We start from the raw sequence: 23,333 nt of genomic DNA on the forward strand, positions 1-23,333 counted from the left end.
CTCCCCACAGAAAAGCAGCAGCTCTTCTGCATCCTTCTGAATGTGGCCACGTCTGCTGTCTGCTCATGAGCCGTCTTCCCGAGGCCAGTCTTCCTGGCTGCTCCCTTTCATCCTGTTTACATGCCTGCCTTGACACTGGCTACCTCCTCCCACCCCCGCATTCCAAGCCAAAGAGCACACAGCGCCCGGAAGCTTCCTTGGACGGCTGCTGTGCTGCTCACAGAGGCTTTAGAGGGGTGGAGAGTGGGCGTGTCCATCACGAGGACCCCTGCCCTGAGCACAGGTGGAGCCCAGACAGTTACTCTACCGCTGCCAGTGAGGTCCGACCCCTGAGCAGAGCCAAGCCCAAAGGAACGCGCCCGGAGAGGGTTAGTATCCTCCAGCGGGTGGGCGGCTCTGGCTACACTGGCATGGTGAGCCTCAAGTCCCGCTTGGTTTGGAGGCATAAAGAAAACATACCTGAAAGAAGTTTTCTCATCATTTTATCTTGAGGGAAGGGGTGGGGAACAGAGGAGAGAGAGCATCTGGCATCTCCCATCCTGTGAATAGGCTTTCAAGCTGTGGCTCTGAGGCCACATTTATAATAGAAGAGCAAGCAACCTGTGTCAGGGAGCCCTGCAGCCCGGAGGCTCAGGACGGAGCACGAGGCCTCTCTGGGCCTCAGTATTCCCATCTGCGAATCAGCCCCTGTGAGGGCTGCGGGGATTCGGGACATGACACGTCAGGTTTCTAGCACCAGGGAAAGGTTTCTGAGAGGTTAGTTCCTTTCCCTGCCCTCCCCTCCCCTGTCCTGTCTTGCATGTAATGATTCCAAATGTGGTTTGGAATAATGAAACCGTGGCCCTCCCGAAGGAACACTCACTCCCCAAACAGTTTTGAGAGCCTGCTAGAGAGCGAGGACCCAGCTGTGAGGAGACAGATGTGGAGCCTGCCCTGCGGTCTTGCAGCTGGCCCACTGGCCCCTGCTGGAGTTCCCTCGCCTCGGGCCAGGGGCCGGAGAAAGTGGAACCGCCTCCTCAGCTCTGCTCTCTAACTCCAGGGGAGAAAATTGAACCTCCGGTGGCCAGAATTGAGTTCTAAGGGCACCTTACATGTCGGGGTCCTCAGGATCAGGGAATGGTGGGTTATGGCCTCCCAGGGGTCAGTGAGTTCTGCTGGTGTGGACCAGGCTGTGCCGCGTGTGTGCCCTGTGTTGGCTCACATGCCGGAGGCCAGCAGGGCTTCCCCCACACACGTGCATACTGTGGACGGACAAAACAAACGTACCCGTCACTAAGAACCTCCCCAGCCCTTGACCACATCCTGGCAGGAAATCCACCTGGCATGTTTTCATGACTGTTTTAACCCCCGGGGGCACTTCTGTGTGGCCTGAAAACTAAATCACTGGACTTTCACTTACTTTTTAAAAAGTCACCTACCGCATTTGAAACTGACCTTCTTGCCCTAACTCTGAATATCCCCCATCTCATCCCTTCTCCAGCCCCACCCTCCAAGGGGCCAGGGATGGGAGAGACCCCAGGTTGGGTGGCAGGCCAGAGTACCTGTCCCCCGCATTACCAGATAGTAAAACACCCTTTGGGGTTCGGCTGCCTGAAAGCACCCTGTCCCGATGCCCCTCGTGTCAGAGGCCAGAAGCAGTGGAGTCAAGCCATTGACATCATCTGTCAATATATTCGGTCTCCCAGGTCTCTTTGGGAATCCTCCTCCCCAGCTTGCTAGTCACTGAGGAGTGGTGATTTATTTTGCAGGGATGCAGGAATTAGAATCTTCCTTTCTTGAATTATGTTAAAGTATTTTTAAGCACTTATTTCTGGATGTATAGTCCGCAAAGAGGGCAGGAGCCTTGTGCTTTGAGCTTGACATATATCATCTTGTGTAATTCTCACTGTGCATTCGTGTGGTTGGTATTACCAGCCCTGTTAGAGATAGGGAAATGGAGGCCCAGACCAGTTAAGTGACTTGTCCAAAGTCACACAGCTGGGATTCCCGTCCAGGCCCGTGCAGGAGCCGACGTCCAGGGCACCCGGGCAGACAACAGTGCTGTGCCCAGAGGCAAGGACGTGGGAAGAGGCGGGTGAGAACTCACTTTCAGATATTTAGAGTTTGAGGTTCCTATGGGTGATGACCAATGGGAGGTGAGACCATGCTTTCCGCCTTCCCCACAAATCCCACCTTCCCCAAGGTCCTCCCTACAAAACAGTTGTCCTCGTGTCTCTGAAAGTGTGGGGAAAGAGCATCCCACGTGGAAGGGCAGGAAGTTCACACTGAAGAGGAACCGAACGTGCTGTGCTCCCTGGAAGAGAGGGAGGGAGGCATGGAGGGAGGGAGGGAGAGGACACTGCCGGGCGGAGGCCAGTGGCTCACAAGCTTATACGGTAAACGCCACCCAGCCGGGCTGAGCTGGAGCTTTGCCCCGTGGTATCCAACTGAGTCCCCTGTATTTCCAGATGTTTCTGGTTAGAAGTTTCTGTAAAACGCAGAGAAAATGCCCTGCCCTTCTGGATGCTGGCCTACCTGAAGAGCACCTGGGCTGACTGAGCTGGGGCGGAGCCCAGAGGAGCAGGCGAGCAGCAGGCGGGGCCCACATCAAGGGCATCCAGGGATGCCCGTGTGGACGGATGGCTGTGCACCCACGTGCAGTTTTAGCACCGGGGAGCGCTGGGCTCTGCCCTGAGCAGGCCAAGGTGGGGCTTCCTGGAGACTGGTTCAGTTCTGACCTCCACCCAGGTGCCCAGTTTCCTAAGCAAAGCTGTGGATGTGCTATGCTAGAAGTCAGTGTAAAACACCCTGAAAATCCAGTTTGCCGAAGCCAAGGAAAGAGGTGTCCCTCTGCTGGATGAGGCCTCCTCATTGCGGGTCTTGATAGGAACAGAATATGGCTTCTGGGGACAAGGGGACAAAAGCCATGCCACGGGGCTCACACCATCGTAACGAGTAGTGTCTGAGAAGAAAACTGGAGTTCCCTTTCCCACCATTTACAGATGAGTTTTCCGGGATGTGCTACCAAGCAACTACTGGTGGGAATTTTAACAACTCCGGGAAGGGTATTCAGTCAGGGCCTCCTCCCGAAGCGTTTAGTTCAGTAGTCACGCCCCGAATGCCTTCATGCACCCGGAATTCACGCCCGCCCCCGGGATGTAGATCTGGGCTGTGGATCGGCTGTGGGGGCGGCCGCGGGCTTGGTGCTGAGGATCCATGCTCCAGAGCTGGACCGCCAAGGTCAAAGCTGAGCCTGCAGGTGAATTTGTAGCTTTCTGTCATCAGGCCACCTTAGAGTTGTAGACTTGTTCGTGAATGGCAGGTTGGTCCAGACTCTTCTAGATCATTCTGTCTTATTCCAGACCCCACACTGACCCTTTGCCCAGCACCTTCCTCGGACCAGTACTGGAGCCAAGAGACTGGGGGTATTTCTCCTGCCTTTTGAGTGATTAGTTTTTACATGTTTCCAACGAAAGAAGAGACAGAGGAAAGGGAATCCTTTCCCTGGTGGTTTTGTACCCAGGGCCCAGCTGGAGAATGGGGCAAGCAGGGGAAGTGAGAGGTGAGCTGTGGAGAAGGGAGGGCCATGGCTCCCTCCCCTGGGATGGTTGCGGTGGCCTGTCCCCACCTGGCACCAGGTGCCTTTGTTCCCTGGAGCTGAAGGGCCTCCGAGGAAGGATTCAATCACCGCAGGAAGCAGATGCGTTCATGAAATGCAGCTCCCTTCCCCCAGGCCCTCTGTTCTGAACCTCTCTGTTCATCGCTTTGGCTCAGAGAATGCCACTTAGTGTATAAAAAAAGATTCCCAGCGGCCCTCCTTGCCCCATGGTGTAATTATGTCTGTGAAGCTTCCTTTCTGGAAGGCCTGGCATGTGGGGTGCCTCAGCCCACCGTGGCCTCCAGTGGCTTGTTCAGCTTCAGCAGATCGGCCTGTCCCTGTCACTTTGGGTACACAGCTCCTGTGAGATAAGCCACCAAGCCCGACCCAGAGGTGCCCTGGTCTCCTTACCACTGCATCTGCACTTCTATTCCTCCTCCCCACCCCCTGCTTCTCTTGCCCAGCTCACAACTCCTGGCCTCTCCAGCCTCGCAAGAACACTTTTTGGGGAAATTATTCCCCACCAAGAAAGGGCGTTGCTTGCACGCTGATCTCACGCCATCTGCACACCCACCTTGTGAGATAGATACTGAGCTCCCAGGTTACTGAGCGCTTAACATGCTGGAGTGAATAATGTAACTCACCTGATCTTTTCGCCATCTGTGAGGCAAGGGCTGCCCATTTTGCAGATGGGAAAACAGAGACTTGAGGAGGTTAAGAAAGCCCCAGACCGCTGGGCTAGCAGGTAATAGGTCTGGGAGTCTGACACCAGGTATTCCCAATCCCTGTGTTAGCACCTGTCACCTGCCACACTGACTGCATTGTAATGCTTTCCTTTCCTCATCTGGGGCCTGTTCGAATGGGGGACTGCTCCCTGAAGACAAACCTTATCTCGCTTTGCATTAGCCTCCTCCTACTACCCCCGCCCCAGCACCTTGCTGACGATTAAAGCCTAAGTGTGGCAGCTGCCAGGTTTCGGTGTCCCTGCCAGGGATGGAGAACAGGGCTTGGACGTCAGTGACCTGTTGGGCAGTGGGGAAGGGGCGAGCTGAACCATCCAAATCCCACCAAGGGGCAACTCAGGACCTGCAGGCTGTGGCTGGGTCAGCTGGAGGCTAGGGACAACCGCGTGCCTGCCTGGCAGAGGCCAGGTGTCAGAACCCTGTCACGTCACTCAGGAGCCTGCCATGTGGGCACGCGCGGGCCCGGGCTTCCTCTCCCCCTCCACCCTGAGCACCACTATTTGGCCTCTGCCCTGGGCAGGCAGGGGAAGTGGAAGGACAAGTGACATCAGCCTGACATCAGCCATTCTCCCTCCTTGTTGACGGGCCCTTAGGGCAGAGGTCTAGTAAAGGAAGGTGAATGCAAAGGATTTCTTCGTGACCTCATCACCACATCCGCCTGAATACAAGATGGGCGATGCCTTGGGGGCCATCACCTGCACACCCCCAGTGCGTTGATCATAAAGGAAGCTATTTTCACCATCACATAGAACACAGGTTGCAAACATGAGGCCCGTGGGCCGAATCCCACCCTCCACCTTGTTTTATCCCGCCCAGCACCTTGTTTCTACCTGGCAGCAGCACTGAGCTCCTTGCCCCTAGTCAAGGAGTAGTTACATTTATACAGTCCTAAAATTACATTCGGCCCTTTGAAGGCAACTGCGAGGCTGATGTGGCCCCCAGTGAAAATGAGTTTGACACCCCTGACATAGAAGCTTAGGAGGTCAGTGCTGTGCTGTGTGCCCGTTTTACAGGTGAGAATACTGAGGCCTGTGTTAAGTAACTTGCCCAAGGTCCACAGCCAGTAGGTGGTGGAGCCAGATTTTAACGCCAGCCTGCCAAGCCACTCTGCCCCTTGATGGAAGGGGCTCAAAATGAAGAAGACCTCCATTTTTCCTCATGGGAGAGAATCTTTAACTGTGATTTTTAGCTGCCTATGTGTGAAGAGCAGCTGCAGGCCAGGGGATATGCTTTTTTTTTTTTTTAAACACTTTTATTTATCATCAAGGTGCGAGAGAAACACTGATCAGTTCTTCTCACACGTCACCAACCAGGAACCTGTCCTGGAACCCAGGCATGTGCCCTGACTGGGAATCGAAACAGTGACCTTTCGGTTTGCAGGATGATGCTCAACCCACTAAGCCACACCAGCCAGCGCTGTAGGCACAAAGTTGTTCACCCTTTTCTAAGTACTGAGCACTGAGTGCCTGGCACTTGGGATACAGAGATGCCCAGGACCTGTCCTGACGCCTGGAGGAGGGAAGGAGGTAAACTCACGTCGTTCACGGCAATATAACTGCGATCAGGGTGGAGCAGCTTGAGACAAAGGGGTCAAAGTGGTGGAAGTGGCTCTGTCGGGCCCGAGGTGTGTCAGTGATTGTGGTGGGTGGGGAGGAGTAGCCTCCTGGGAAGGGGTGGGGGGAGGGTTTGGGGCCCCATCCTCAGAGCTGGCTCAGTGTCTCCTGTTTGCGACAGAAGGAAACACACAACACGCAGAACGAAAACCCAAGAGAGTGGCTCACGCGTACCTTTTACACGGTAGAGGAATGAGATACTGTTAAAACATGCTACTCGATTAAGAAGTCTGTTGACCTTTTTGGGTGTCTCTCAATCCATAGTTTACTTGGAAAGTGCATGCATACTGGACGGTCTGCTGATACGTATTAACAGCTAATCTCTACGTGTCCGGAAAACTGCTCTTAGACTGTCAACTTGTTAAATGGCTGCCAATCCAAGTTGCCCCCATTTGGGTCTCTCCGTCTCCTACGTCGGCGAGATATCGAATCGCCGAAGCCAGGCGTTCTGCACAGGTGACAAACGTGTTTGATATTAACTGCAGAACCTGCTCATGTGAAAACAGTGCTCCATCAGCCGTTCTCAAAATGGGACCCAGGACCCCCAGCCTTGCAGGACCACGCCAGGGTGGTGGTCAAGAGCGGGTGCCTAGGGCGGCTGGACCCACCGAGTCAGGGTTTCTCGGAGTACCTATTTCGCACAGTTGGAATTCACAGTTTACCAAAGTCCCCTGTGATTCTTACGTACACTGAGATTGAGAATTGCTACGGGACAGAGCAGCGTGCTCACTAACTGCCGGCCACGTCTGAAGCAGCCCTCAAATATTGACGACGATGAAGAGAATGGCTGGTTACTGAGTGCCCGCTGTGTGCCAGCACCACACTGGTGCTTTCCTTACGGGCTCTCACTGAATCCTCAAAACGACCCAGAGACGTAGGCACTGTAATTGTCCCCATTTTGCAGATGGGGAAACTAAGACTGAAGAGGTCAAGGGATTTGGACAAAATATGAGTAGTAGAACATTCTGGTGAGTCTGGGAAGAGGATCAGGAAGAGAGTCCACAGAGCTGGTTAGTCCGAGGAGGGAGAGAGCAGACGGAGAAGCTGGGGGGAGTCATAACGTCCTGCCCCCGAACAGCGTTGCCCTGTGGGTGGCTCCTACGGGCGGACGCTGTTGGCCCTGAGTCTGCGCGATGGAACCCTCCTCCCCGCCCTCCTGCCAGCAGTCAGCATCAGTCAGCAGGTGCGCATTCTGCCCGCCCTCTAACTTCCGATTTCCCAGGAAACCCAGCCTCTCGAGCGCAGCGTGGGAGCAGTGTCCCTTCCCCACCATTGTCCCTGTTCCGGGCCACCATTCATCGGAAGCCAGTCCAGCTTGGCAGCCACCCCATTCCTATTCCTGTGCCCCTTCCGCACCCTGCTCAGGCCTCCGGAAGCCCAAACAGCTGATCTGAGATGGAAATGAGGCCTTCTCGCTGCACCTGGCTGGGCTGCAGGGGGGGGGGGGGGGGGCGCCCTGGCAGCAGGCACCCCCACGCCAAACCCTCCCGGGCCGGCCCTTGGCGCCTGCACCTTCTCACGATTCCCCTCCTGCTGCTGCCTGGCCTTACCAGACGGGTGGAAAGTACCAGTTTCTCTCATCAAAGGCTGTTGCAGCCACCCAGAGCCCATTTCTACCCAAGGCCGAGAGCCCAGCTGCCTCTCCCTTGGCCTCTGGCTGCTGGGCTGACGCTGAATCTCTTGCACAGCTGCAGGATTGGTGCCAGAAACCCTCCTTGAGAAGATGGGGTGGGGCTGCAGGGGTGGGCGGCAGGAAGCCCACGCAGCCTCATCAGCCACTTGGTGGCCTTTAAAATCCCTGCCATCCCCAAGTCATTCATCCCCACGTGCCTTCATCCATTCGACAAAGCCTTAAGTGTCTAGCATGTGCCGGGACTGGGGAACACAGGAGTGAACAAAACAGGGGAACTACCTGCCCTCTCCGAGTTTCCATCCTAGAAGGCAGACACATAGAATAAGCATGTGAGTTGTGATGTAAGCATGTAAGTGTTAGAAGGAGGCAAGTGTTACAAAGAAAGCTGAAGCAGGGAAGGGGATGGGGAGAGCTGAGATTCCGCTGGTGTCTCTCAACAACTACTGCTGACTGTTAGCTTTCCCGGTCTCATTCTGGAACTCCTGCAGTCCACCCAGTTCCACCCAACTCCCCTCCGCACACTGCCTACTGGTCCTGTTAACTGAGCACTGAGCGAGGCAGCTGGGCTGCGGGCTCCAGGAGGCGCCCCCTCCTCCTGGCTGTCCTACCCTCACATGTCTGGAGGAGGGCGCCAGCTGGTGGCCCACCGGCAAACCCAGCCCCAACAAGTAGGGTTTGGCCCACGCCATTTTTCAAAAATGTGTTTTTTAATTGTAGCTAACACTTAAGAATGCAGAGATTACACATACAATCTGGTTTACTGGCTTCTCTCCAGAAATTGAAATATCTTGACAGACCAGGGCTCCATTCCCTCATGACTACGTGGGTGAGGTTTCAGTGGCCTCTTGCTGCCTTAGAGTGGCCCGGGGACCCCCAGCTGACTCCGGGGACACTTGAGTTCATGTCCCTAACCAAGGTCATCAAATCTAAACTCTGCATACAAAAGAAGTCCCTTGACCACAAGCCTGAAAGAACCCTCCACTCGTTGTTTCTGCCCACAGAGCTCCCACGGTGAGCCTCAGCTCACCTTGTCAGCTGAGCCTGGTCAGCACCCAGCCCCTGGTCACCCAGCATCTCCTGCACCCTTGCTTCACCTTCTAGGGCTCAAAGTGCTTCCCATCCATTGCACCTTTTCCTTCCGTTTGCTTTGGGAAGGCAGGAAAAGCTCCTGCAGAGGTTCCATCCTTGCAATCAAACAGGCGTTTCCCTTGTGACAAGTTCAAATCCTAAGAAACCAATTTCCCTGGCCATGTTCATGTCCGTTAACGTGGGATCACGGCTTCCCTAGAGCCTTTAAGTTTTGCTGCAGGTTCAGACCAGACTACTTCTATAAAGGCCTAGTATTTTTCTCCTTTCTTTTCTAAACATGAAAGTTTATTTTAAGCATTCTGTAATTCCCAGTGGTTCCCTATGGACACACCCAAAGACATCTGAGAACGGTGGCCCTCTAGACCTTTGACCTCTGGCCCTACTGAGTAGGAAGTCCCTTAAATCTGGGGACCAGGAAGGTGAAACTTGCCTAAGATCACATACAGGTCACTGCTGAAGTCCAGTCTATGCTTTAGTTTATAGCTTCTGGCCTTAGAGCCTCGAAGGTGGTGGTCCCCACCGGGGCAGCTTGGGAATCCCCAGGAAGCTGAGCATGCCCCGAGCAAGTCCATTAGATCTCTGAGGTGGGCCCAGGCCCCAGTGGTGTTCAGAGCTCCCCTGTGATTCCCAGTGAGCGGCCAGGGTTGAGACCCATGATTCCAATGGATGTCCCAGAGCCAGTGACTCCCAGTGGGTCTGCGGGCCCTGGGGGGCTGCAGACCATGCACAGGGCGTGGTCCGGGAGCACGGGCTGCCTGGATGTGAACCCGGGCCCCAGTGTCTAGCTCCCTGATCTTGAGTGACTTATGTATTCTCCCTGCCCCTCAGTCTTCCCATCCATAAGTTGGGAACACTAATGTTATTTAGAGTGCTAATGATGTCTAGAGCATGAGGACGAACAGTGGCCGGAACGTAGTAAGTGCTCAATAAATGGCAGCCAGTGCACTATGCCTACTGTGTGCCTCTGGCTGCCGAGGATCTGGGTTCCCAGTGATTCCTCCTGACGTGTCTTTTTGTGAGACTAAGAATTTCTGGACCAGACAGAAATGTAACAGAATCACAGCAAATCAGGCCATCAGGTTCTCCTCTCCCCCTGCCGCCCAATTCTAAAATCCACGGGGTGACGACCAGGCAGCTGAGAGAGGGCTTTGCATTAGGATTTTCAAGTGGGGAAACTGAGGCCGGGTCCACACTACCGGATGTTAAGGGCAGATCTCACTAAGCCTCCCTCACTCGATGCCTCCAAATTGACCTTTGTCTCTGGGTTTCCGCTGCTTGTCAGGAGGCTGCTCCTCCTTCGGTTTGGGTTCTGGTGTCTGAGAGAAGTTGTAAACACCACAGAAGATGTTTTAATTTAAGGGAGACCAGCTCTTCTGCCTTTTAAGATGAAACACAGTAAAGTTTGAAAGACTTTTTTAAACAGTTCCCTAACTTTCGTACTTAAACTAATTATAGATGCCTTTTTAAAATGTCCAAATTAAAAATAGACATCTAAACGAGAAGGCAGGACACAGCCCAGAGACTTCGCGTGTTCACAGTTTCCTAGAATCAGCCCTTGCTCTGACCTAATTTATACTTTTGGGAGATGAAAGGGAGGCGGAGGGAGTCGAGGCTGGGAGGCTGGAGGGATCTGCTGGAGGCAGATCCAGGAGACTCTCGGCAGCAGACGACGAGCCTGGATTTCGTGTTCTGTGATTAAGAATAGCTGTGGATGGGTGCGAGATGTTACATTAGTCATTTCCTCATAGTGTAATGCTGAGGTCCTCAAAGCAGGGTCCCCACACCGGCAGTGTCAGCCTCACCTGGTGGGGTGGGCTCCCCGCAACCCCAAGTTCGTATGCTGAAGTCCCATCCCCTGGTATCTTTGAATGTAACCGGACTTGGAGACATGGCCTTTAAAGGGGTGATTAGCCCTGGCCAGTGTGGCTCAGTTGGTTGGGTGTTGTCCTGCAAACCAAAGGGTCGCTGGTTCGATTCCCACCCAGGGCACATGCCTGGGTTGCGGGTTCAGTCTCTGGTCGGGGCGCATGTAGGAGGCAGCTGATTGCTGTTTCTCTCTCACATTGATGTTGCTCTCCCTCTCTTTCTCCCTCCCTTTCCCTCTCTGTAGTCAATAAAAGAGAAAAGACATTTTTAAGAGGTGATTAAATTCAGTCCAATTGGGCAGGCCCTAATCCAGTAGGACTAGTGTCCTTGTAAGAAGAAAGAGACACCAGGCACAAATGTGTGCGGAGGGACAACCTCGTGAAAAGGCAGCAAGAAGGGGGACGTAGGCCAGCCAAGGAGAGAGGCCCCGAGGAGGCCAACCCCGCCCACACCTCCAGAACTGTGAGAAAATCCACTTCTGCTATTTAAGCCACTCAGTGTGTGTGGTATTTTGTGGTGGTAGCCCAGGCCAACTAGTGCACTTGGGAACTTGCTAGGAATGCAAATTGCTGACCTGCTAAATCAGAGACTCCGGGTGGCACCCAGCAAACTGTATCTCAGCAAGCCCTCCAGGTGGCGTCCATGCATGCTGACGGTTGAGAACCACTAACACGAAGTATTAGTACTTGGTGGTAGTGAGTCCTCCCAAAATGATATGTGGTTGGAAGTATGGGCTGGTCTGTTAAAAATGTAAGCCTTCTTTTAGTAGGCTCTGGAGAAGTTCCAGCAGGTTCTTTAATGAGATGGTGTATATGAAAATATTCTGTGAATGCCGAATGTCCTGTGAACTTTTGGTGGTAGTGCGTCGTAACATTGGTATTCAGTCAGCTGGGGCGAGCTACCCTCTGAATGCTCCATCTCTCTCCCTGACCAGAATTCCTGCATTGCTTAAAATCTTGTTCATCTTTCCCCCGAACATTTGGAATGCTTCTCCTTTCCAAGCACATAAACAAGATTTAATCACCTGTCCCCTTTTGCCCGGGCTACTAGGAAGCTCACAACCAAGGGAGAGCCTTATTCACAGCCCTCTGAGTTAGTATATTTGCTTTTTCCCTATTTCAGTTTTATACTGCACGTATGTCCTTTGTTATAGTCACTTCAAATACCGTTGAGAAAGAAGTATAGAAAAGGATGAGAGGAGAGAGAGATTGATCTCACAGCTCTGGGAAAATTTTCAGATCAGCAAACCTCTGCTTTGTGAAACTGGTAAAACATGGCTGAAAAGACAGGTGTTCTCTTTCCGTGATAAGGGAGCAAACTGCTCTTCCTCGCCGAGTCCTCTTCACGCCCTTGTCTTCCTGCTGTCCCATTGCTGTGGGTCCCTTGGATAGTCCCCTACTATTCAGGGAACTCGTTCGTTGCTGCAGAGTTGTTACTGTCACAAAAGCTCCTGTGAGCCCTGCTTGGGGACCAGTGTGGAAGTGGCATGACCAGATTTGCATTTTTTTTTTTTTTAAGATTAGAAATCGCTGTTTCCCTGTGATTTCTTACATGCTGTTGGTCATTCAACAAACGTGGAGATTTCTGGAACAGCCTGGGCTGCTATCAGAAATCTCTGCTGCCCCATTTTGGCAGGGTGGTGGGGAATTACTCCCTTCCTCTCACCTGTCCAGGGCTCCCCTTAACCAGGTTTCTTAAATCAAGGCACACGGGTCCACAGAAGTAAGTCCCAGTGATCTGGAGTTCTGTATGAGAATTGTATAAATTTCGTATGTTTATTTTGGTGATAAAATTTTGAAATTAAAGCATTTCTGGATTGTCGGGCAACCTTTCTAGTGCTGGCAGGTGAACTCACGGCGCGTGTGTCCGTGATGGTCCTCGTGGCTGTGTGCACGCCCATTTTTATTGTCTCGGGCTCATTAGTAATGGGCAGAGACAAAAACAGATAAATGATGAGTTCGTGCCAAGTGAAGGTCGTGTCATGTTACGGTGACTAGAAGTGGGAACGCAGTGGGGAAATGGAGTCCTCAGGCGTGTGGCAGGGAATCTGCCCAGAGCCACCGTGAGCACCCGACACGTTTCACGCAGGGCTTCAGTCCCAGTGACACAGCATCACCCGTCAGGTGGCTGTTGTTCGCCCCTCAAATGTTTACATTTGTTTCGGAACACGTATACCTATGTTTATAGTAAGTTAAATCAACACTAGTCTGAAATCATTTTAAAATAAAAAGTTAAAATTAAAAAAATTAATAATTGAAATGGTTTGTTAAAAAAACATTCAACACTAGGGCCCAGGTGAACGTCCTCCTCTGGGAAGGGGCCCGATTATGTCTCCCGACTGAGAACATGCTTGTTCTCTTGCCCCACGGCCCAGAGTCCTCCGGAGGGAAAGTGCACGCCTCATTGCCACTGGGGTGCCGTTTGCCACCTCAGCCGCCGTGGGGAAGGGGGAAGGGGGAAGGGGAAGGGAAAGAGACCTCAAATGCCACATCTCAAAGCCCGCGGAGTTGTTTTCGGTCTCTCTGACTGGACGTGAAGTGATACGGTGGCATCGTTCCCATTTTCATGCCACTGTGGTCCCAAATGCACTGCTGAATGACACGTTACCTCCCTGGGGATCGGGAAGGCCAGAGAATTGCCTCCAAGTGAAAGGGGCTGAGAAAAAAGGCAGGGACGGTGGGGGGATCCCCCCGTTTCTCTGCCTATTTAGTAATTTATTGCCTCCGATTCAAATGGACAAAATGGATGTTCCCTTTTTCCTTCCTGGTCCTTCTGTTTCCTTTAGGACAGTTTGTTGTTGTTGTTCTAAATGGCATGAATGTTCCTCTCAAGGTGACGAGTACATCTGCTGAGAACATGGGGAATTCAAAAGTCAGAGTTTTCCTATTCAAAATAAATATTAACTGAATTCCATGACCTGGGGCTGGCCTGCAACAATAGGATGTCTCCACCCCGTGCAAGTCTCTGGGTGTTGGAGACCAAGAGGCAGGCACTCCAAGGTGGCGTGGCCTCCTTTTTCCTATTCTCAGTGGTTTGTGAGAACTGGTTCAGCCTGGAAGTGAATGGCCTTTGGGGAGAAACGTTTGCTCCTTGAATCAGAGGTGCACATACACCTTCCTGATGGAGGCTGCCAGCGGTGCCTCCTGGACTGTTAGCCCTCCTAGGAAGAGGTTGTATCTCCCAGCAGAGCCGAATAGAGGGCTGTGTGCATTGTAGATCTGCACACGTTTGAATGGATAGATGAATAAAGCAGAAACGAAAAGCTCAAAGCCAGCACATGCAAATACCCGCACATTTTGTTTGCAGTTGATATAATCCAGACTCAACCCACCTTATGCACCAAAGCAAATGTAATAACTAATGTAACTGAAGCCCAGGAGTTGGCGGTGGGGTGGGGGAGGCGGGGGGGTCTGGTTTCAACAACACATGGACCTAGGTGTTCAGATGATGCCACCGGGAATACATCCCTCTACCTTTCTGCTCTGTTCCCTTCATTCCCAGTCTAGCTCTCCCCGCACTGTAGTCCTCCTCCCTGTCCCCAGCCTCCAGGTGCTATTCTCACAGCTCAGCAGCTTGAGAGAAAAGGGAACTGAGAATGGAGAGTGGATTCGCAGAGGAAAATCGACATACTGGTACCAGAGGGAGCAAAAAGCAGCAGATGTCCACAATGACAGACTTATAGAAACAACGGTTCCCCTTGCATTAAAATAGAGCAAACAAATGCCAGACCTCCATCCTTTCTTTCCACTTCACTCAAGAAGATGGAGTGCTGTGCGTCAGGGTATAGTACAGACCTGAGTTGAATACTGACTCTGTCTGTTGCTCGCTCTGTGATCTCAAGCTAGTAACTTAACCTCTCTGAGCCTCCTGTTTCCTGTTTCTTCCCAGCTAGATTGCAAACTCCATACCTCGTTGTATGTTTTATGACTGTATCCCTAGTGCCTGGCAGCACATTGCCTGGCACAATGGCAGGTACTTGGTATTATTAAATAAATCCACAACGGTTCAAATTTGTTGTACAGGGAAAAGGAAAACGATATATATGTAGCTCTAGTAAAATGCCAGTCATGTGTCAGGTGGCGGATAAGTGATGGAGTTGATCGTTCTATTATTCTGCAAAGGAAGGGTGGAGCACAATGAGCAGAACTAGCTGGTGGAGAATAGGAAATGCGGAGGTAGGCCGCTCAGGGGTCCGTTGCTGCCTTGGTGGACTGCATTGGCCATCGCGGTTATGGATGTGACAAGTGGAAATGTCCTTCACGAGTATTGAATTGCTATTCCTCTTGTGTCCCCTCTGCAGCTGGAGCTCTCCAACACCGCGGTCCTGCACCAGATGAGGCGGGACCAGGTCACAGACACGTGCAGGGCCAACAGCGCCGTGAGCCGCAAGCGGCGCGTGCTGACGCCCAACGACCTGAAGCACCTGGTGGTGGATGAGGACCACGAGCTCATCTACTGCTACGTGCCCAAGGTGGCCTGCACCAACTGGAAGCGGCTCATGATGGTCCTCACCGGGCGGGGGAAGTACAGCGACCCCATGGAGATCCCAGCCAACGAGGCGCATGTCTCCGCCAACCTGAAGACCCTGAACCAGTACAGCATCCCAGAAATCAACCACCGCTTGAAAAGCTACATGAAGTTCCTGTTTGTCCGCGAGCCCTTCGAGAGGCTGGTGTCGGCCTACCGCAACAAGTTCACCCAGAAGTACAACACGTCCTTCCACAAGCGCTACGGCACCAAGATCATCAAGCGCCAGCGGAAGAACGCCACCCAGGAGGCCCTGCGCAAAGGGGACGACGTCAAGTTCGAGGAGTTCGTGGCCTATCTCATCGACCCGCACACGCAGCGCGAGGAGCCCTTCAACGAACACTGGCAGACCGTCTACTCCCTCTGCCACCCGTGCCACATCCACTATGACCTCGTGGGCAAGTACGAGACGCTGGAGGAGGATTCTAATTACGTCCTGCAGCTGGCGGGAGTGGGCAGCTACCTGAAGTTCCCCACCTACGCCAAGTCCACAAGAACTACTGACGAAATGACCACAGAGTTCTTCCAGAACATCAGCTCAGAGCACCAAATGCAGCTGTACGAAGTCTACAAACTCGATTTTTTAATGTTCAATTACTCAGTGCCAAGCTACCTGAAATTGGAATAAAGGGGGTGGGGGGTGAGGGAGAGAATCGTGCTTTTTAATTTAAGATTTTTATTTGTCAAAAGAATTATATGAATATTGGGTTATTTTGTAAATTAATATTTCTTTGGGGGTGATGCTGCGAGCAGCATAGTGAGAATTATTTAAAGCCCTTAGTAGGGAAGGACGAGCTGCCTGGGCAGGGGGGGAGTAGGGTGGGCGTCCCTGTTTTTAGACATGAATACTGCAACACTGTCTCAGAGGTTTCCTTGTGTTCTGGTGAATTCCATGAAGTGTGCATTCCATAAATCCTAATTAATATTATTTATAGTTATTTAAACATAGTCTCTGTATAGATTTCATTTTGTGGCAGCAGGATTCTAGTGTCTCTGCGTAAGGAATCCATGTTTCATTCTGCATTTGCGCTGGCTCATTTGGGGCTGTGAATGTCCTCACTTGCCGCTCAGAGACTCACTGTGTGATAACAGCTGTTGCGATGTGTACTGATGCCACTGTGCTTAAATTCTGCTAGAAATAAATGGAAAGAGGCACCTTTGCAAGGGATGAATTCCAAACCGATTTCAATCAACCCAAAAGTCCCTTGCCCTAAAGAAATGTAATTTTTGTTTAAACCGATAAGAGAGCTGATTGTAGCTTTTTTTTTTTCTTTTCACCAGAATTAGTAGTCTGCTAGAGTAGGCTTTTCTAAATAAATTTTTAACTGGCAGTGCCAGTTGTGATGAAGGTGAAGTGGCTGTTGCTTTATAGGCAGCAAGTATTTATCGAGCAACTACTATGTGCTGGACCCCATCCTGGCCCTGCAGAGAGCCCTGAGCAAAGCCAGTGGTCTCAGCCCTCAGGAAGCTGTACGTGGTCACAGAGTCTCCAGCTTGGCAATTAGCAACCCCCTGATATTTTAGACTTAACGTGTGGTTTGACCTGTTCATAAGCAGGTCCATGACCCCTACAAATCTGCATCTTTCTATGACCCCAATTTGAAAACCACATGCTCGGAGCAGGCCACAGAACTTGGTGAGTAATCCGAGCTCAATGCCCAGCATAAAGAATGGCAAAAATGTTTCTTATCATGTGCCTGGTCTAATTTATTGGTAGTGCCTGCCTTTAAGCCCCAGAGCAGATTGACCAGGCATAGCATGGGAGAATGCTGTGATTGATTAGTGATGTCTGCTCTGGGGGAGGGAAGGGGACCTTCAGCTGCGTCCAGTGCCTCCTCCTGTCATCTCCAGCCCAGGAGCCTCCGTGTAGAAGTGTTGTTTTCCACCCTTGCCACACAATACCGTGGCGGGGTTCCTACCCTCGGGGATTTGCAATGGTCTGGCGTTCCTACCCCTCACGAAGGTCGGGGGCGGCCTCTTGATTACACACAGGCACATGCGCACCTGCTCTCAAGTCCTCCCAAGGGTAAAAGGACATCTGCACTTTTGTGACTGTCATGCCTGAGAGGCAGGGACGGCGTTCCTTCCGTGATGGTAAGTCACGCCCCCTTCCTTCTGGAAGGCTGCGAACGTTCACTTCCTGTCCTTGCTAATTACCGCCTGCACACGCTCCCCATCGCCAGCCATTCCCGCGCCTCGGTTGAAGTGTGAGCCACATCGCTCGTACAGCTCGTGAATGAGTTGGTAGCAGATACTGTATATAATAATAATACTAATAATAGTTCTAATACTAGGGGGTGGGGTGGGATGGGGTGTGGGTAAGTTTTGATTTTTGTTTTGTTGTTTGATGCAGTATATAGCCAAGGGGTGAGAAGAATATTCTAAAACAAACAAAAAAAATGAGTAATTTATTCACAGAAACTATTAAAATTGTATGGTAAAGCTCAGAGCCAGCTCAGTGAGCAGCAGCTGCCACATCTCACCGAGAAAATTATTTTATTGAATGTAAGCAAGGTGCGCACCGGAGAAGGCGGCCGGAGCTATTTATAAATGCTGTGTACCTTCTTCCAAGCTCTCTCCCCTTGTGAAGGGCGCAGCGACTCTACCCTTGAGGGACAGAGATTGATGCAGCCTGTTTTACCAAGCAGGGTGACAGTTTTGGGCTGTCCCTGGAATTGGGAGTCTGGACCCCATTTCCAGGCAGAGGAAACTGTCTTCAGAAATAGGGCTTCTGCTGATGAGATAGGTTGTCCAGCAGCTTTAAACATGTGCTCTGTAGAATGCAGTTCTAGGGGATGTCAAGTTCTCGGCCAAAGAAGTGAAGTCGGTTTCCTTTCGGCAGGACTTCTCATAGCCTTGCAGGTGTGCTGTGCATTGTGAATTCCCAAGAGCGTCATCGAGTCTGTGGCGCTTCTGAACTTACGTGACCGGGTCGTCCACCCTGTGTCGCAGATCATCTCGCGGAGCTGTGTTCCGCAGAGTATGCTTTGGTTAGGTTGATTTAGCCCATCTGAGGTCTTCCAGGATAAAAGCTGCCTCTCTTACCCTCCCTTCGAAAAACAAAACTAAAACAAAAAGATCAAAATAAAACAGCACCACAGTGTCCAAGCAGCAGAGGTACTTCCTCAAATGAATTCAACTGCAGTGGTTCGAATCCTGGATTCTGCCACAGGCAACAATTCTATCCCTCCCAAGCAGAGTGGAGGAAAGTTTGGGATGGCATGGACAGAAGGAAGGGGGGAGGGCATAAGGCCACCATGGTCCCCCAATGCCTCAAGTCTTAAGTTGCTCAATGCACGCAGAGTGAGTGCAACCCTTGACGAGTGCTGCTCCAGTTCCAGAGGTTGGAATTGTTCACTGTGGGCTTTTTGGTCCTTCAGTGGGAATCCACTTAGATTTCCTGAGTTTCGCATTTCCGTGTCCGCCTTTGGTCGGCTCTGCGAGCGAGCTCAGTGCTGCGTGCAGATCGCCTTCTTGCATCCGTTTCCTCTCTCGGAAGTGAGGAAGAGCGTCCCTTGGGGGATGCTCCACCAGTGTGGTTCTGCAATGAGGGACTCTCCCTCCTGTTGTGTTTTGTATTCATATTTTATTTTCTAATGGTATAAAAAATTTTTTAATTGATTCACTGTTTTTGCAGAACGTAGAAAGTATTCTGTGTCCTTGGTTAAAAAGAATTCATGAGTGGAAGTGTGCCTGGAAAACAAGCGTTTGTGGTGTTTTTTTTTTTTTAAAGAAAACTGAGAATGCTTTCTATTGCATGCTTAGCTGGAGAAAAGTACAGGCAGGTGTCCCATCTCCGAGCCACTTTTCAAGGGTGCTGCTGTGTTTTCAAAACTAGGTACAGTCAGGGTAGTATTTACAAGGACATTCCGCTTACCTTACCCTTTCGATTGGAAAACTCTAGAATGCTAGCCACAGCGCTGGAATCCCTGCAGCTTCTCTGGACACCCCCTCTCTGCCTCCCCAGCCGGTCTGGGAAGAAGGGCAGTCTGCTGACCTATGGTGTCTCAGAGGGGACCGTCCTTCCTGCCTGTCCACCAGGTGAGCTTCCCCGTTCTGCTTGCTCAGGATCTGGACGCCACAGGACAGCAGCAGGCAGTGGACACTTCCGTCGGACCAGTGCTCCCAGTGGCCAAGCCCTGGGAACAAGGGTTTTAAGGGTCTGAACCCGGCCAGTAGAAAGTTCCCTTAACAAAAGCAAGTCCCTAGCACACTTAGCTGGTGGAGTCTGCACCAGTGCTCAGGCAGTGGTTGCCAAAGTCCCTGTTCTAACCTGGCAAGAAGCCAAGGGGACTCTGTCCCTGGGGGGTGGTGCTCAGAGCACATCCCTCAGCCCAGTCCTTCCCTACACGCACACACACACACACACACAATCGAAGCTGCCCCGTTCTGTACAATCCTGGAGAGCAGAAGCCCTCCCTTGCCTACTCCTATGTCAGCAGGACTGACCTCATTGCTATCCCGTGTTCCTACAACCAGCATCTCCTCCGGCTCTTTCCCATCACAACCAATTGGACCCTATGAACAGGCAACAGGACCTTCTACAACCGGCTTGACTGGTGGCCGTTAACAGGTGCATTTTAGTCTGTTTCTCTTTGTCAGGTACCGATGGGGCTGCCTGTACTATTTTCTTATGAGCATGCTCAGTATGGCACATGGATGTATAATGTAACATCTTTGTGGAGTGTGGTTTCTTACATGTTTGTATGCAGTAGAGGGCTTGGTGTAGAGGACTCCCTGTATCTCACTGTCCTGTTCAAGAAAGCCGGATTCCACATTGCCAATGAGAGCGTGACATGTTCGTGAACCTTCCTCCAGGAAAAGCCATTCAAGCCTGATTATTTTTCTAAGTAACTTCAATTAAATTGAAGAAAAAAGAAGCTCCTCTCTGTGTATGGTTTGTTCACGGCTCACTGACAAAAGACTATGGGGGCGGGTGGGCCATGTTCCGTAGCGCATGTGGGGGGTCCTGCCAGCGTTCATCAGGGAATAGAGAAAGACGGGCATGCGGACCCCGCCAGCAGTCTGGGCCACTGCAAAGACCACCGGGGCTCCAGACCCTGTCTGTTTAGTGGATGAATCGAGCTTTCTTCATTCCGTTTGTCTATAAACTCTGTCGGGTATGTGGCAACAGACCTGCCGTGACCAGGTAGTCCCACCAGCCGTGTGAAAAGTAAGGAAACGGAGACTACCGAAGGGTGAGTGGCCTTGGAGAGAGAGCCAGCATACAGACCCTGGTCGATGAGCCTTCCAAATCCCACGCTTTGGGCGCCAAACAACACGTCTCCCCAGATGACTGTCCCACAGTCCGGAAGTTGTAGACCTGTTGCTCAAGCCCCGGTTTCCCAATTGTCAGTCCATCCCCTTTCTGAGCCCTCCTCCCTCCCCCATACAGCTTCTTTCAGGTCCATCGATGGACATTTTTAAGCGTCATTGATTAAAAAAAAAAGATCGATTTATATTTTGCTAAAGAAGAAATCCCTCAAAGTTGTTTATGTCATTGTATTCTAATTTATTTAAATGCATTGTCTAAACATTTTAACATGAGAATATTGGATTAGAAAGTATATGCACATTTCAGCCACATTTCAGATGTGGTTTATAATGTGTCCGCTCACCAGCGGCCTGGCTCCCACCATGCCCCATGTCGGGTCACCACTGTCCTCGTGCTGGTCCTGTATGGTTGGAAAATGTCCAAACTGTGGAGCTTAGGGGCCTGAAATGAATGGGAAATGCACTGCTTCTTTAATGCAGTGAGTGGATATAGCTGTCACGGCCTGCCCCTGTCTCATTTGGGACACTGTAAATGTCAGGGGCGGCACACTGGACAAGAACATCCCCAGCTGAGTTCACTCCCCGTGGAGTGAGGCTGAGATGCCCTCTTATCACTGGCCAGCGAATTTCATTGGTGCCACAGTTGCCTGCTGTCTGACACAGCAGAAGCTACAGAAACCAAGGCGCCTGTGGCCTAGGACATTGCCAGGGTCAGGCCAGGGTGGGGTCATTATTGACCCACCACCAAGGGAGCAAAAGGAACACCAGACAGAATGATTAGTATGCGGTACCAGAGTGTCCTTTCTGGGAAGAGCTTTCCTTTCTCAACTTACATCTTTCCTACATTTTTGGTCTTCAGATGATTTTTATGATGGTAGATGTTAATTGTTATTAGAAAATAAAATACTGGCAATCCCATGTCAGCCCCCAAAGTCATTTCAAACATTTTCTCAAGAATGCATTTGAGACATGAAGTGAGGGGCAGAGACTCGAGGGCTTGGTGGAGAACAGAACTCGGGAACCCCTCCTGGGGCGCAGCTCTGAGCTTCGCCCAGCTGGCACCCACATGCCTGCCCTCACGTTTGGGTCCCTGAGGCCCTGGACGACCGACAGGAAGGTGAAGACTGGTCTGTGTACATTCACTATAGAGAGCTTACCAGGCATCTTGGGTCTAGAGTGATGGGCATTCCAGTACAAAACAAAAAAGGGACATTCTAGCAAAACTGACATGAGAATAAAAAAAACCAACTTTTTCCCCATTCCCTAATCCTCTCCTAGCACTGGCCTTGTCCCCACATCATAACAAGCCGTGGACGGAACAGTCAGATAGAAGCAGACTGCTGCTTCCAAATACGAAGCTGGCTGAGAACTGTTCACAAACATCCTGCCTCAGTCTCTTCCTCTGATGCAGGAACACAGTCCCACCTGAATGATGCCAGAGTTGAGATAAATGGGAACCCTTGAGGTCACCAGCCCCAGTTCATCCACCAAGGAGATGTTCGTCAATCTACAGGTGATCACTTGGGCCTCAGTGTCCTCGTCTACAAAATGAAAAAACTGAGCTATATATGTGGTTTTTAATTTTTTTAATATGCCCCTTAAAAATATTTTGTGTGCTGAACACTCATATCTAAAATAAATGAAGTAGAAACGTTAGGGTTGAATAGTTTGAGGCCCAGCTGAGCCTCTTTTCCCTGTAGATGTCCTGTGGACTTCCCTGGACTCAAGGAACACTGAGGACCATTAAGGTAGAGGACTTCTGAGCCCTTGCAGCTTTGACATGCTCGAACGATCTACTCAAAACTTCCTGTGTGGCTTTACGCCAAGAAGGTTCCTTAGAAGGGAGCTTTAGTCAAAAGTAGTACCATAGAAGTCAAAATGGATTAAAGAAAGGACTTAAAGCAACAGCATTGGACTGGGATTAAAATGGAGGAAAAGAAATAAGGAACAAGAAAAATTGGAAGGTAGCAGCAGATGTAGGAAACAAGTAGCTCACACCCAGATCCAAGATGGGGATTAAAGTTTACACCCCTCTTTCCAAATGGTCTACCAGGGAAACGCAGGCTCCAAGTTCCTACGAAACCCCATCAATTTGAAACACAAGAGGCTGGGCTGAAAGACAGACTCTGTATTCATCTACTTTTTATTTTTCAATGTTTGTTTTTAAAAATAATAGAACATACCGTTGTGACAGAATAGCTGGGGCCTTGGATTTCGCGGTGGCTTGGACAAGCCAGCCGCGAGAAAAGGATATTGTTTGTGGCTGCGTCCGGCCTTGGACCTTCACCTGACGGATCAAGCCAGTAACAACTTTGTGCCTAGAACCAAACTGGCAAAAGGATGAAAAAAAAAAAAACTGCCTACAAAAGAAATGAAAAAAGAAGGACCTCCGTCTACAGGATGACACCTGCACACCTGAGCACAAACGAACTCAGTCGTGGGGGCTTGGAATGCTCCCTCTTCATGTGGCCTTGCCCCCAAATCTGCACTTCCGTACAGAAAGTTGCCCGTAAAAGTGGCCGACTTTTGCTAACTAGCTTAAAATGTGCCCTGTGCTGTGTTAAATGCTTTCCAGTTAATCCTCACAACATCCAAGGTAGATGTTTGTACCCTTTTCACAGGTACAAGGGAGCGGAAGATTTGAGGAGTTACATAACTTGCCCCGAATTTCTCATCTATTAAGTGGCAGAGCCAGGATTCCAACCAGGTCCAGGTGACTTCCTACCCCATGGGAGCTAGCGTCACTGGCTGGCCAAGCCTGAGGCCAGAAGTCTAAATCTGGGGGTGTCAGTGCTACATACAGACATGGAGAAAGATTAAAACTTTAGCCAGAGTGGCCAAAACTGATTAACTATCATTGAAAGTCACTATGAGTATAAAACAAAAAAGCCTTGACCCGTGTGGCTCAGTTGGTTAGACATCATCCCACAAAGCAAAAAGTTGCCGGTTCAATTCTCAGGGCACATGCCTAGGTTGGGGCACAGAGGCAACTGATCAATGTTTCTCTCTCA

At 51.1% G+C, this 23,333-nt stretch overlaps 1 protein-coding gene across 2 annotated transcripts in view; it reads left to right on the forward strand.

Moving 5' to 3' along the window:
* Window positions 1–16,254, forward strand: part of CHST11 (carbohydrate sulfotransferase 11) — a 234,083-nt gene extending 217,829 nt beyond the window's left edge. For both annotated transcript variants that reach the window (XM_024579366.4, XM_024579367.4), the window contains exon 3: window positions 14,822–16,254. In XM_024579366.4, the coding sequence (XP_024435134.1) occupies window positions 14,822–15,676 (855 nt within the window). In that variant the 3' untranslated portion in view covers window positions 15,677–16,254. The remainder of the gene's footprint in view (window positions 1–14,821) is intronic.
* Window positions 16,255–23,333: the final 7,079 nt, after the last annotated feature.

The sequence above is a fragment of the Desmodus rotundus genome, chromosome 3 (genome assembly GCF_022682495.2).
Source record: "Desmodus rotundus isolate HL8 chromosome 3, HLdesRot8A.1, whole genome shotgun sequence".
NCBI lineage: Eukaryota > Metazoa > Chordata > Mammalia > Chiroptera > Phyllostomidae > Desmodus > Desmodus rotundus.